The 14,084-nt window shown below is 36.0% G+C and overlaps 2 protein-coding genes across 2 annotated transcripts; both read left to right on the top strand.

The window, feature by feature from the left end:
* Window positions 1-7,384: 7,384 nt before the first annotated feature.
* On the top strand, window positions 7,385-8,932 carry LOC145739502 (uncharacterized). Its single transcript, XM_081994902.1, has one exon. It carries the CDS (start codon window positions 7,385-7,387, stop codon window positions 8,930-8,932), a length of 1,548 nt encoding a protein of 515 aa, XP_081851028.1.
* Window positions 8,933-9,091: 159 nt separating this feature from the next.
* On the top strand, window positions 9,092-12,637 carry LOC145739497 (uncharacterized). Its single transcript, XM_081994900.1, has one exon. The coding sequence runs from the start codon at window positions 9,092-9,094 to the stop codon at window positions 12,635-12,637; it is 3,546 nt and encodes a 1,181-aa protein (XP_081851026.1).
* Window positions 12,638-14,084: the final 1,447 nt, after the last annotated feature.

Consider the following 14,084-nt stretch of genomic DNA (forward strand, 5'->3'; position numbering starts at 1 on the left):
AACTTGGAAAATTAAACTGAAAATGACAGAAAACTCACTCAACTAACTTGAAACACAATTTGGGTCATAACTTGGGTAATTGGGCAGTTGCTGACCTGAAATTTTCACTAAATTAACTAAATTGTACCTAAAAACCAGCGCCGTACTGGAACATTTTCAGAAAATATCCTGTTTTTTTTTAAACTTGGAAAGCCAAACTGAAAATGACAGAAAACTCACTCAACTAACTTGAAACACAATTTGGGCCATAATTTGGGTATTTGGGCGGTTGCGGACCTGAAATTTTCACTGAATATACTAAATTGAACCAAAAAACCAGCGCCGTACTGGAACATTTTCAGAAAAAATCCTGTTTTTTGTTAAACTTCGAAAACCAAACTGAAAATTACAGAAAACCTACTCAACTAACTTGAAACACAATTTGGATCATAATTTGAGTAATTGGGCGGTTACGGACCTGAAATTTTCAATGAATTTACTAAATTGTACCTAAAAACCAGCGCCGTACTGGAACATTTTCGGAAAAAATCCTGGTTTTTGTTAAACTTGAAAAACCAAACTGAAAATGACAGGAAACCCACTCAACTAACTTGAAACACAATTTGGACCATAATTTGGGTATTTGGGCGGTTAAGGACCTGAAATTTTCAATGAATTTAATAAATTCTACCTAAAAACCAGCGCCGTACTGAAAAATTTTCAGAAAAAATCCTGTTTTTTGTTAAACTTGGAAAATTAAACTAAAAATGACAGAAAACTCACTCAACTAACTTGAAACAAAATTTGGGCCATAATTTGGGTATTTGGGCGGTTGCGGACCTGAAATTTTCACTGAATATACTAAATTGAACCAAAAAATCAGCGCCGCACTGGAAAAATTTCAGAAAAAATCATATTTTTTTTAAACTTGGAAAATTAAACTGAAAATGACAGAAAACCTACTCAACTAACTTGATACACAATTTGGGTCATAACTTGGGTAATTGGGCAGTTGCGGACCTGAAATTTTCACTGAATATACTAAATTGAACCAAAAAATCAGCGACGTACTGGAAAAATTTCAGAAAAAATCCAGTTTTTTTTTAAACTTGGAAAACCAAACTGAAAATGACAGAAAGCTCACTCAACTAACTTGAAACACAATTTGGGCCATAATTTGGGTATTTGGGCGGTTACGGACCTGAAATTTTCATTGAATTTAATAAATTCTACCTAAAAACCAGCGCCGTAACGGAGAATTTTCAGAAAAATATCCTGTTTTTTGTTAAACTTGGAAAACCAAACTAAAAATGACAGAAAACTCACTCAACTAACTTGAAACACAATTTGGATCATAATTTGAGTAATTGGGCGGTTACGGACCTGAAATTTTCAATGAATTTACTAAATTGTACCTAAAAACCAGCGCCGTACTGGAACATTTTCGGAAAAAATCCTGGTTTTTGTTAAACTTGAAAAACCAAACTGAAAATGACAGGAAACCCACTCAACTAACTTGAAACACAATTTGGACCATAATTTGGGTATTTGGGCGGTTGCGGACCTGAAATTTTCACTGAATATACAAAATTGAACCAAAAAACCAGCGCCGTACTGGAACATTTTCAGAAAAAATCCTGTTTTTTGTTAAACTTCGAAAACCAAACTGAAAATGACAGAAATCCTAGTCAACTAACTTGAAACACAATTTGGATCATAATTTGAGTAATTGGACGGTTACGGACCTGAAATTTTCAATGAATTTACTAAATTGTACCTAAAAACCAGCGCCGTACTGGAACATTTTCGGAAAAAATCCTGGTTTTTGTTAAACTTGAAAAACCAAACTGAAAATGACAGAAAACCTACTCAACTAACTTGAAACACAATTTGGGCCATAATTTCGGTAATTGGGCAGTTACGGACCTGAAATTTTCACTGAATATACAAAATTTGAACCAAAAAACCAGCACCGTACTGGAACATTTTCAGAAAAAATCCTGGTTTTTGTTAAACTTGGAAAACCAAACTGAAAATGACAGAAAACCTACTCAACTAACTTGAAACACAATTTGGGCCATAATTTGGGTATTTGGGCGGTTGCGGACCTGAAATTTTCACTGAATGTACTAAATTTGAACCAAAAAATCAGCGCCGTACTGGAAAAATTTCAGAAAAAATCCTGTATTTTTTTTAAACATGGAAAACCAAACTGAAAATGACAGAAAACCCACTCAACTAACTTGAAACACAATTTGGACCATTATTTGGGTATTTGGGCGGTTACGGACCTGAAATTTTCATTGAATTTAATAAATTCTACCTAAAAACCAGCGCCGTACTGAAAAATTTAAAAAAAAAAATCCTGTTTTTTGTTAAACTTGGAAAATTAAACTGAAAATGACAGAAAGCTCACTCAACTAACTTGAAACACAATTTGGATCATAATTTGAGTAATTGGGCGGTTACGGACCTTAAATTTTCAATGAATTTACTAAATTGTACCTAAAAACCAGCGCCGTACTGGAACATTTTCGGAAAAAATCCTGGTTTTTGTTAAACTTGAAAAACCAAACTGAAAATTACAGAAAACCGACTCAACTAACTTGAAACACAATTTGGACCATAATTTGGGTATTTGGGCGGTTACGGACCTGAAATTTTCTTTGAATATACTAAATTGAACCAAAAAATCAGCGCCGTGCTGGAAAAATTTCAGAAAAAATCATGTTTTTTTTAAACTTGGAAAATTAAACTGAAAATGACAGAAAACTCACTCAACTAACTTGAATCACAATTTGGACCATAATTTGGGTAACTGGGCAGTTACGGACCTAAAATTTTCACTGAATATACAAAATTGAATGAAAAAAGCACCGCCGTACTGGAAAAAATTCAGAAAAAATCATGTTTTTTTTTTAAACTTGGAAATCCAAACTGAAAATGACAGAAAACCTACTCAACTATCTTGAAACACAATTTGGACCATAATTTGAGTAATTGGGCAGTTACGGACCTGAAATTTTCACTGAATGTACTGAATTGAACCTAAAAACCTGCGCCGTTCTGAAAAATTTTCAGGAAAAATCCTGTTTTTTGTTAAACTTGGAAAACCAAACTGAAAATGACAGAAAACTCACTCAACTAACTTGAAACACAATTTGGGCCATAATTTGGGTATTTGGGCGGTAGCGGACCTAAAATTTTCACTAAATATACTAAATTGAACCAAAAAATCAGCGCCGTATTGGAAAAATTTCAGAAAAAATCATGTTTTTTTTAAACTTGGAAAATTAAACTGAAAATGGCAGAAAACCTACTCAACTAACCTGAAACACAATTTGGGTCATAATTTGGGTATTTGGGCGGTACCGGACTTAAAATTTTCACTAAATATACTAAATTGAACCAAAAAATCAGCGCCGTATTGGAAAAATTTCAGAAAAAATCATGTTTTTTTTAAACTTGGAAAATTAAACTGAAAATGGCAGAAAACCTACTCAACTAACTTGAAACACAATTTGGGTCATAATTTGGGTATTTGGGCGGTTGCGGACCTGAAATTTTCACTGAACATACTAAATTGAACCAAAAAATCAGCGCCGTACTGGAAAAATTTCAGAAAAAATCATGTTTTTTTTAAACTTGGAAAATTAAACTGAAAATGACAGAAAACTCACTCAACTAACTTGAAACACAATTTGGACCATAATTTGAGTAATTGGGCAGTTACGGACCGGAATTTTTCACTGAATGTACTAAATTGAACCTAAAACCAGCGCCGTACTGGAAAGATTTCAGAAAAAATCCTGTTTTTTTTTAAACTTGGAAAACCAAACTGAAAATGACAGAAAACTCACTCAACTAACTTGAAACACAATTTGGGTCATAATTTGGGTATTTGGGCGGTTGCGGACCTGAAATTTTCATGAATATACAAAACTGAACGAAAAAAGCACCGCCGTACTGGAAAAATTTCAGAAAAAATCATGTTTTTTTTTTAAACTTGGAAAACCAAACTGAAAATGACAGAAAACTCACTCAACTAACTTGAAACCCAATTTGGACCATAATTTGGGTATTTGGGCGGTTGCGGACCTGAAATTTTCACTGAATATACTAAATTGAACCAAAAAATCAGCGCCGTACTGGAAAAATTTCAGAAAAAGTCATATTTTTTTTAAACTTGGAAAATTAAACTGAAAATGAGAGAAAACCTACTCAACTAACTTGAAACACAATTTGGGTCATAACTTGGGTAATTGGGCAGTTGCGGACCTGAAATTTCCACTGAATATACTAAATTGAACCAAAAAATCAGCGCCGTACTGGAAAAACTTCAGAAAAAATCCTGTTTTTTTTTTTAAACTTGGAAAACCAAACTGAAAATGTCAGAAAGCTCACTCAACTAACTTGAAACACAATTTGGGCCATAATTTGGGTATTTGGGCGGTTGCGGACCTGAAATTTTCACTGAATGTACTAAATTGAACCTGAAAACCTGCGCCGTACTGGAAAAATTTCAGAAAAAATCATGTTTTTTGTTAAACTTGGAAAACCAAACTGAAAATGACAGAAAACCTTCTCAACTAACTTGAAACACAATTTGGACCATAATTTGGGTAATTGGGCAGTTACGGACCTGAAATTTTTACTGAATATACAAAATTGAACCTAAAAACCAGCGCCGTACTGGAAAAATTTAAGAAAAAATCATGTTTTTTTTTAAACTTGGAAAACCTGACTGAAAATGACAGAAAACCTACTCAACTAACTTGAGACACAATTTGGGTCATAACTTGGGTAATTGGGCAGTTGCTGACCTGAAATTTTCACTAAATTAACTAAATTGTACCTAAAAACCAGCGCCGTACTGGAACATTTTCAGAAAATATCCTGTTTTTTGTTAAACTTGGAAAACCAAACTAAAAATGACAGAAAACTCACTCAACTAACTTGAAACACAATTTGGGTAATTGGGCAGTTGCGGACGTGAAGTTTTCACTGAATATACTAAATTAAACCTAAAAACCAGCGGTGTACTGGAAAATTTTCAAAAAAAAATCCTGGTTATTGCGAAACTTGGAAAACCAAACTGAAAATTACAGAAAACTCACTCAACTAACTTGAAACACAATTTGGATCATAATTTGAGTAATTGGGCGGTTACGGACCTGAAATTTTCAATGAATTTACTAAATTGTACCTAAAAACCAGCGCCGTACTGGAACATTTTCGGAAAAAAATCCTGGTTTTTGTTAAACTTGAAAAACCAAACTGAAAATGACAGGAAACCCACTCAACTAACTTGAAACACAATTTGGACCATAATTTGGGTATTTGGGCGGTTACGGACCTGATATTTTCATTGAATTTAATAAATTCTACCTAAAAACCAGCGCCGTACTGAAAAATTTTCAGACAAAATCCTGTTTTTTGTTAAACTTGGAAAATTAAACTGAAAATGACAGACAACTCACTCAACTAACTTGAAACACAATTTGGGCCATAATTTGGGTATTTGGGCGGTTGCGGACCTGAAATTTTCACTAAATATACAAAATTGAACCAAAAAACCAGCGCCGTACTGGAACATTTTCAGAAAAAATCCTGTTTTTTGTTAAACTTCGAAAACCAAACTGAAAATGACAGAAAACCTACTCAACTAACTTGAAACACAATTTGGATCATAATTTGAGTAATTGGACGGTTACGGACCTGAAATTTTCAATGAATTTACTAAATTGTACCTAAAAACCAGCGCCGTACTGGAACATTTTCGGAAAAAATCCTGGTTTTTGTTAAACTTGAAAAACCAAACTGAAAATGACAGAAAACCCACTCAACTGACTTGAAACACAATTTGGACCATAATTTGGGTATTTGGGCGGTTACGGACCTGAAATTTTCTTTGAATTTAATAAATTCTACCTAAAAACCAGCGCGGTACTAAAAAATTTTCAGAAAAAATCCTGTTTTTTGTTAAACTTGGAAAATTAAACTGAAAATGACAGAAAACTCACTCAACTAACTTGAAACACAATTTGGACCATAATTTGGGTAATTGGGCAGTTACGGACCTGAAATTTTCACTGAATATACAAAATTGAACGAAAAAACCAGCACCGTACTGGAACATTTTCAGAAAAAATCCTGGTTTTTGTTAAACTTGGAAAACCAAACTGAAAATGACAGAAAACCTACTCAACTAACTTGAAACACAATTTGGGCAATAATTTCGGTATTTGGGCGGCTGCGGACCTGAAATTTTCACTGAATGTACTAAATTAAACCAAAAAATCAGCGCCGTACTGGAAAAATTTCAGAAAAAAATCATGTTTTTTGTTAAACTTGGAAAACCAAACTGAAAATGACAGAAAACCTACTCAACTAACTTGAAACACAATTTGGACCATAATTTGAGTAATTGGGCAGTTACGGACCTGAAATTTTCATTAAATTTAATAAATTCTACCTAAAAACCAGCGCCGTACTGGAACATTTTCGCAAAAAATCCTGTTTTTTGTTAAACTTGAAAAACCAAACTGAAAATGACAGAAAACAAACTCAACTAACTTGAAACACAATTTGGGCCATAATTTGGGTATTTGAGCAGTTACGGACCTGAAAGTTCCACTGAATGTACTAAATTGAACCTAAAAACCTGCGCCATACTAGAAAATTTTCAGAAAAATCCTGTTGTTGGAAACTCATACAGTTTTTTTTAATTCCCTGTTGTTGATCGAATGAACTAATTCGGGGATTTCATGTTTTTTTTAGTATAATTTTTTATGTACAAATTCCTCGCGTTAATGCACATTTATGCGGACAAAATCCGGCAGTACGCGTCGTACAGCCGCTTCAAATAGTCTGGCTTCGGTACCGATAATTTTGTGACAACGACAAGAGCAGGTGAGTCCTATTAATGTGCATCGTTTAATTTAAATACAGTCCACTTAAAATCGTATGTTAAACACAAAAGTCTATTTGCGACATTTTGGCCACTTCGAGCCGGATATTTTCTCGAATTAGTTCATTTCTCTTCAGAAATATCTAATTAGTATTACATTACTTATATCCAACAATTAGCTCATTTCTCTTCAGAATTACTAATTGCTTGGCAAAATCGTCACACAACAAACATTTTTGAGCAACTCATCTGCATTTTGTGATTTGTACGTCGTTATTATTTTACTTTAAAACAACTTGAACACTTTTTTGCTGTACACTTGATCACCCGTACATTCGGGCATTTTAGGCATTTGGGGTTTGGGCTATTTTTAGCTTATCTGCGTGCGATAAAAGCCAAGTTTGTAGTATACTTTCAGTTTGGGTCGACAATTTCTTAAACCAATTTAAAATATAAATCTGATTTAAATTTGTATAGTAATAACAATAAGCTAAAATGACGGATGCAGATATCATTGTCGAACTGAATAAACTTAGACTGCGACGTAAAGTGTCATTACAAAGATTGTCAGAAATTTATAATTATGCGGTGAATAATACCGATGATCAGTTTTATAAGCAAAACTTGTTTGCAAGATTGGAATTTGTCGACTCTATTCATGATGAGTTTAGAGAGTATCATAACTCCATTGTTTCTTTGATTTCAACTGACGCGGAATTTCAGTTAGAAGATAAAATTCGAAGTCTAGCAGATAAATATGTTTATGACGTTAAAGGGAAAAAATTTGAACTTACATTGTCTGAGACTGCTCAGCAGGAAACGTCAACGCAGTTTACTTCAACTTTAACTCCAAAACTTCCAAAAATCAACATACCTGTTTTCGATGGAAATTTGAAACAATGGCCTGCATTCTACGACTTATTTAACAGTGTTATTCATACTAACCCAACTCTATCAGACATAGAAAAGTTTCATTATTTAACGACATCACTTAAAGCTGATGCTCTCAACTTAATCAAGTCCATTCCGTTAACTGCCCCAAATTATCAGATAGCATATGATGCCTTGAAGACTCGTTTCCAAAATAAGCGTGTTTTAGCCACTGCATATTTCAATGAAATTTATTTGACACAACCCATCTTCAAGCCTACGGCTAAAGATATTCGCCGGTTAATTGACACCTTTTCTGAAAATCTTGCTTCTTTGAGAGGTTTGAATTTTGATACAAATTCGTGGGATTTCATAATCTTCAATATACTTTTACAAAAACTCGATACAAAAACCAGAATGGATTTTGAAATTGAACATAGTACTGTAGAGTTTCCCACATATGCTATGCTGTCAACTTTTTTGAATAATCAATGCAAGGCTTTGGAGTCGGTGGAGTTTATGACGCCTGCTTCTAAAGGTAAATCTGAGGTTGCTAATCAAAATCCCCGAAGCAAATGTCAGTTCAAAGACACTCATAGAACCGATGTTTTATTTAATAATAATGTTTTAGATAAGGGCCAACAAAATGCAGTCGATCGAAAGTGCCCCTTATGTACAGCGTCTCATGCTTTGTATCGATGTTCTTTATTTTTAGCTAAATCACCTCACGAACGACTGGCTTTGGTTAAGAGTCACAATTTGTGTGTCAACTGTATGCGTTCACGTCATACCGTACGTAACTGTCTTTCTACAGTGCGGTGTAAAATGTGTAACTTACAACATCACACATTGCTTCATTTAGGTTCTCCAAGAATTTACAATCAAAATTCTGGAACTTCTCAATCATCATTTTTTCACGGCCCACAAGCCTCAAATAACCTTGCAGATGCAGCTCAAAACTCTGATGGAGTACAAAACTCTCAAACTGCCTCAACGGCTTCAGCACTCTCGTGCACCTCGCCATTTGGGCACCAAAGATCAATTTTACTATCTACCGCTATCGTTGAAATTCTTGATGCTTTCGGGAATTATCAAAAGGCGCGAATTTTACTTGATACGGCTAGCATGGCCAACTTCATTTCGGAACGCTGTGCCAATCGTTTAGGCTTATAGCGTTACCCGTGCTCTACTCCTCTTGAAGGCATCAATAACCAAATTTCTAATCCGACTTATGGTAAAGCCCATTGTATTATTAAGCCTTTTGGCAAATCTGAGCCAGGGTTTGAATTTGAAGCCATTCTTTTACCCAAAGTCTGCTCAGACCAACCGAAAATGGTAATTGATACCACCAATTGGCAGCACATTCAAGACTTACCTCTAGCTGATCCTCAATTTCAAATCCCTAGTTCCATAGATATTCTGTTGGGTGCAGAATTAGTACCTTATATACTACGATCTGGTCAAATCTTTGGTCACGCAGGTCAACCTGTTGCACTTAGAACAATCTTTGGTTGGATTTTACAGGGTCCAGCTGGAAATGTACCATCAAATTCTTCTCTCGTTAGCTGTCATGTTTCTTTGAATCCTCATATGGAACTAGCACTTAAAAAATTCTGGGAACTGGAAGAAGTGCCAACTTCTAGGAAGTTGTTGTCTCCTGATGAACAGCGTTGTGAAAGTATCTACACTTCCTTGTTGACTCGTGATGCTTCAGGTAGATTCATAGTTCCACTTCCATTTAAACATCAAGACCCGAACTTTGGTGATACATACTCACAAGCCCTTCGGCGATTTACATATCTAGAGTCTAGATTACATAAAAACCCTGAACTTCATTTAAAATACGTACATTTTATAAAAGAGTACATTGAAAAGGAATATATTTCCGAGGTTTCTACTTCAGATTATCAGTCTAAAACCGCATTTTATTTGCCACATCATTGTGTGCTTAAACCAGACAGCGTCTCTACTAAACTCCGTGTTGTCTTCGACGCTAGCGCAAAGGGTACCGCGGGTTTAAGCTTGAATGATACACTGTTTGCTGGACCTAAACTGCATCAAAACTTGTCCTCTATTTTGTTAAGATTTCGAATATACCCATACGTATTTGTTTGCGACATTAAACAGATGTACTGCCAAATACTGATCAAGCCAGAATATAGAAAATATCAACGTTTTCTTTGGCGTTTTTCGACCGATGAGAGTATCAAGGAATACCATTTAAATCGGGTCACTTTTGGAGTATCTTCTGCGCCTTATTTAGCCTTAAGAACCCTGAAAGAATTAGCCGCTTTTGAGCGAAATAATCATCCTCTAGCGGCCAAGGTTTTAGACGAATCGGTCTACGTAGATGACTGCGTTGCTGGTGCTGAATCAGTGAAAGACATTCTTAAATTACAACAAGAGCTGATCTCTTTGCTTGAAAAGGGAGGTTTTGAATTGAGAAAATGGGCCAGCAACTGCTCCGAATTATTATCTGCGGTAAAAGCTATTGATCCACAGATGCCATTGACTTTTGATAGTGATGGTCCTAATTTTGTAAAGGTTTTAGGTCTCCAATGGCATCCACAAAATGACATATTTTCATATTGTTATACTCCAATCAACGTACCCTGTACAAAACGGAACATATTGTCTCAAATTGCTAGAATATTTGATCCTGTTGGGTTTTTGTCTCCAATGATTTTCCTTGCTAAGCGCATTTTGCAACTTTTATGGTTGTCCAAATCTGATTGGGATGAAATACCATCTCATGAAATTGTAAAAACTTGGGAAAAAATAACCTCTGAATTGTCTGAAATTTCTAAAATTCGCATTCCTCGTCTTATGTCGTGCCTAGGATCAACTACGCGTGTGGAAGTCCATGGATTTTGCGATGCGAGTTCTTGCGGCTACGGTTGTGCTGTGTATTTCAGGTCAATTTCCAGTAACGGACAAACAGAATGCTCCTTGGTAGCGGGCAAATCTCGTGTATCGCCACTCAAAATAGTTTCATTACCTCGACTCGAACTATGTGCCGCTTATTTATTAGCCGACTTACTAACGTTTGTTATATCCTCTTATGAAAAGCTGCTCACCATTGATGCAGTATATGCTTGGTCTGATTCACAAGTCACTCTTGCTTGGATTCTTAGTTCGCCACACAGATGGAAAACATTTGTGGCTAATCGAGTGGCCCGTATTCAAGAGTTGATTCCTTCTTCTTCATGGAATTACGTTCCTACAGACCTGAACCCAGCCGATTGCGCATCCAGAGGTCTCACTCCTCTAGAACTTTTCGAGCATAAATTGTGGTGGAAGGGTCCCGAATTTCTTACTCACCCTTGTCATATGTGGCCAACTCAGCGCTCAGTAGTGTCGGATGGTACCCCTGAAACATCTTCTGAGGAGAAACAGTTGTCTCTTCACGTAACCAAGGCTGATTCTTCTATTTTAACAGATCTTCTGTTTAAGTTTTCCTCATTGCGAAAAGTTCAACGAGTCCTTGCTTGCGTTTTAACGTTTATTTCTCGCACCAGAAGACAGATTTCTTCCTTTCAGGAAACTATTCCAAAGGATGCTATGCAAAGGTCCATGGTTCTGCTCCTATTACACGCCCAGGAAGAAAGTTTTTCGAATATTCTACAAAACTGTCGTAATAACAGCCCTTTACCTAAACCTTTTAGAAAGTTGGCCCCTTTTATAGACGAAGTGGGTCTCCTTAGGGTGGGCGGCAGGCTTAGAAACTCCTCGTTATCTATAGATGCTAAATTTCCTGTTTTATTACCGAAAAATCACAGATTATGTGAACTGATTATCGAACAGAGTCATAATGATAATTTTCATCCAGGAATGAAGACTTTGCACAATTTAATCATTCAGAATTTCTGGATATTATCTCCCCGTTCCGCAATTTATCGCTGCCTGTCTAGATGTATCAAATGCTTTCGCATGAAACCTCGCTCTTATGCGCCATTCATGGCCGATCTTCCTTCATTTAGACTAACCCAAGTTAAAGCATTCTCTCAAGTGTGTCTTGACTATGCGGGACCGTTTTCCATTACTATGGGAAGGTATCGGGGAGGAAAACCTACTAAAGCCTATATTTGTCTTTTTGTATGTTGCAGTACAAAGGCAATTCATTTGGAATTATCCTCCGATTTGTCATCGGATACCTTTCTAGCGGCCTTTCGCCGTTTTATGGCGCGAAGAGGTCGAGTGTCCGAAATTCATTCAGACCAGGGAACAAACTTTAAAGGAGCGTATAATCAGCTTCTTGCCTTTTCTCAAATGGCTTGTAAGGAATTGTCAATTAAGTGGCATTTCAACCCTCCAGGTGCTCCTCATTTCAACGGCCTCAGCGAAGCCGGAGTTAAGTCTGTGAAAAGTCATTTGTACCGTGTTACTGGCGAACAAATTCTTACCTACGAAGAATTCTACACTCTGCTAACCCAGATTGAGTGTCTTTTAAATTCACGTCCCCTTTCACCTATTAGTGATGACCCAAATGACTTGTCTCCACTTACTCCTGGTCACTTCTTGACAATGGAACCACTCACGGGGTTCCCCGAGCCAGACGTAACACACATTCCTTTGAATCGTTTGGATAGATGGCAGCTTCTGCAGAAGATGCATGTTGATTTTTGGAAGCGTTGGAACCAAGATTACTTGCATACTTTGCAACAGCGCTCTAAATGGCTAACCCGTCTGCCTAACATTAAGCCAAACACGTTGGTTCTTATCAAAGACGAGCGCACGCCTCCTAAACAATGGGTATTAGGACGGGTGATCAAGGTGCATCCAGGTGCTGACGGTACTGTTCGCGTCGTTACCTTAAAGGTACAAGGCGGTTTATTGCAGCGTCCAGTCGTCAAGCTTTGTCCTTTACCAGGACAATGACTTGCAAACATAACCTTTCTTTTATTGCCTTTTCTTGATTTAGTAATCTAGTTTATTTTATTTTTTTTTTTTTCCTTTTCTCCTTTTTGCCTAATTTCATTTATATGTTTTTTTTGGGATAAAACCACAACCATAGGTTTTATGGTGGGCGGAATGTTGGAAACTCATACAGTTTTTTTTAATTCCCTGTTGTTGATCGAATGAACTAATTCGGGGATTTCATGTTTTTTTTAGTATAATTTTTTATGTACAAATTCCTCGCGTTAATGCACATTTATGCGGACAAAATCCGGCAGTACGCGTCGTACAGCCGCTTCAAATAGTCTGGCTTCGGTACCGATAATTTTGTGACAACGACAAGAGCAGGTGAGTCCTATTAATGTGCATCGTTTAATTTAAATACAGTCCACTTAAAATCGTATGTTAAACACAAAAGTCTATTTGCGACACCTGTTTTTGTTAAACTTGGAAAACCAAACTGAAAATGACAGAAAACCCACTCAACTAACTTGAAACACAATTTGAACGATAATTTGGGTAATTGGGCAGTTACGGACCTGAAATTTTCACTGAATATACAAAATTGAACCTAAAAACCAGCGCCGTACTGGAAAAATTTAAGAAAAAATCATGTTTTTTTTAAACTTGGAAAACCTGACTGAAAATGACAGAAAACCTACTCAACTAACTTGAAACACAATTTGGGCCATAATCTCGATAATATGGGTATTTGGGCAGCTACGCACCTGAAATTTTCACTGAATGTACTAAATTGAACCTAAAAACCTTGCGCGGTACTGGAAAATATTCAGAAAAAAATCCTGTTTTTTTTTTACTTGGAACAGACAACCCACTCAACTAACTTGAAACACAATTTGGGCCATAATTTGGGTATTTGGGCAGTTACTGACCTGAAATTTTCACTGAATGTAATAAATTGAACCTAAAAGCCAGCGCCGTACTGGAAAATTTTCAGAAAAAATCCTGTTTTTTGTTAAAATTGGAAAACCAAACTGAAAATGACAGAAAACCCACTCAACTAACTTGAAACACAATTTGAACGATAATTTGGGTAATTGGGCAGTTACGGACCTGAAATTTTCACTGAATATACAAAATTGAACCTAAAAACCAGCGCCGTACTGGAAAAATTTAAGAAAAAATCATGTTTTTTTTTAAACTTGGAAAACCTGACTGAAAATGACAGAAAACCTACTCAACTAACTTGAAACACAATTTGGGTCATAACTTGGGTAATTGGGCAGTTGCTGACCTGAAATTTTCACTAAATTAACGAAATTGTACCTAAAAACCAGCGCCGTACTGGAACATTTTCAGAAAATATCCTTATTTTTTAAACTTGGAAAGCCAAACTGAAAATGACAGAAAACTCACTCAACTAACTTGAAACACAATTTGGGCCATAATTTGGGTATTTGGGCGGTTG

Source organism: Ips typographus, unplaced genomic scaffold (genome assembly GCF_016097725.1).
Source record: "Ips typographus isolate SLU unplaced genomic scaffold, UJ_Ityp_2.0 IpsContig31, whole genome shotgun sequence".
Taxonomy (NCBI): domain Eukaryota; kingdom Metazoa; phylum Arthropoda; class Insecta; order Coleoptera; family Curculionidae; genus Ips; species Ips typographus.

Coding starts and splice junctions, on each gene's coding strand:
- LOC145739502 (XM_081994902.1), top strand. CDS start 7,385: ATGACGGATGCAGATATCATTGTCGAACTGAATAAACTTAGACTGCGA.
- LOC145739497 (XM_081994900.1), top strand. CDS start 9,092: ATGGTAATTGATACCACCAATTGGCAGCACATTCAAGACTTACCTCTA.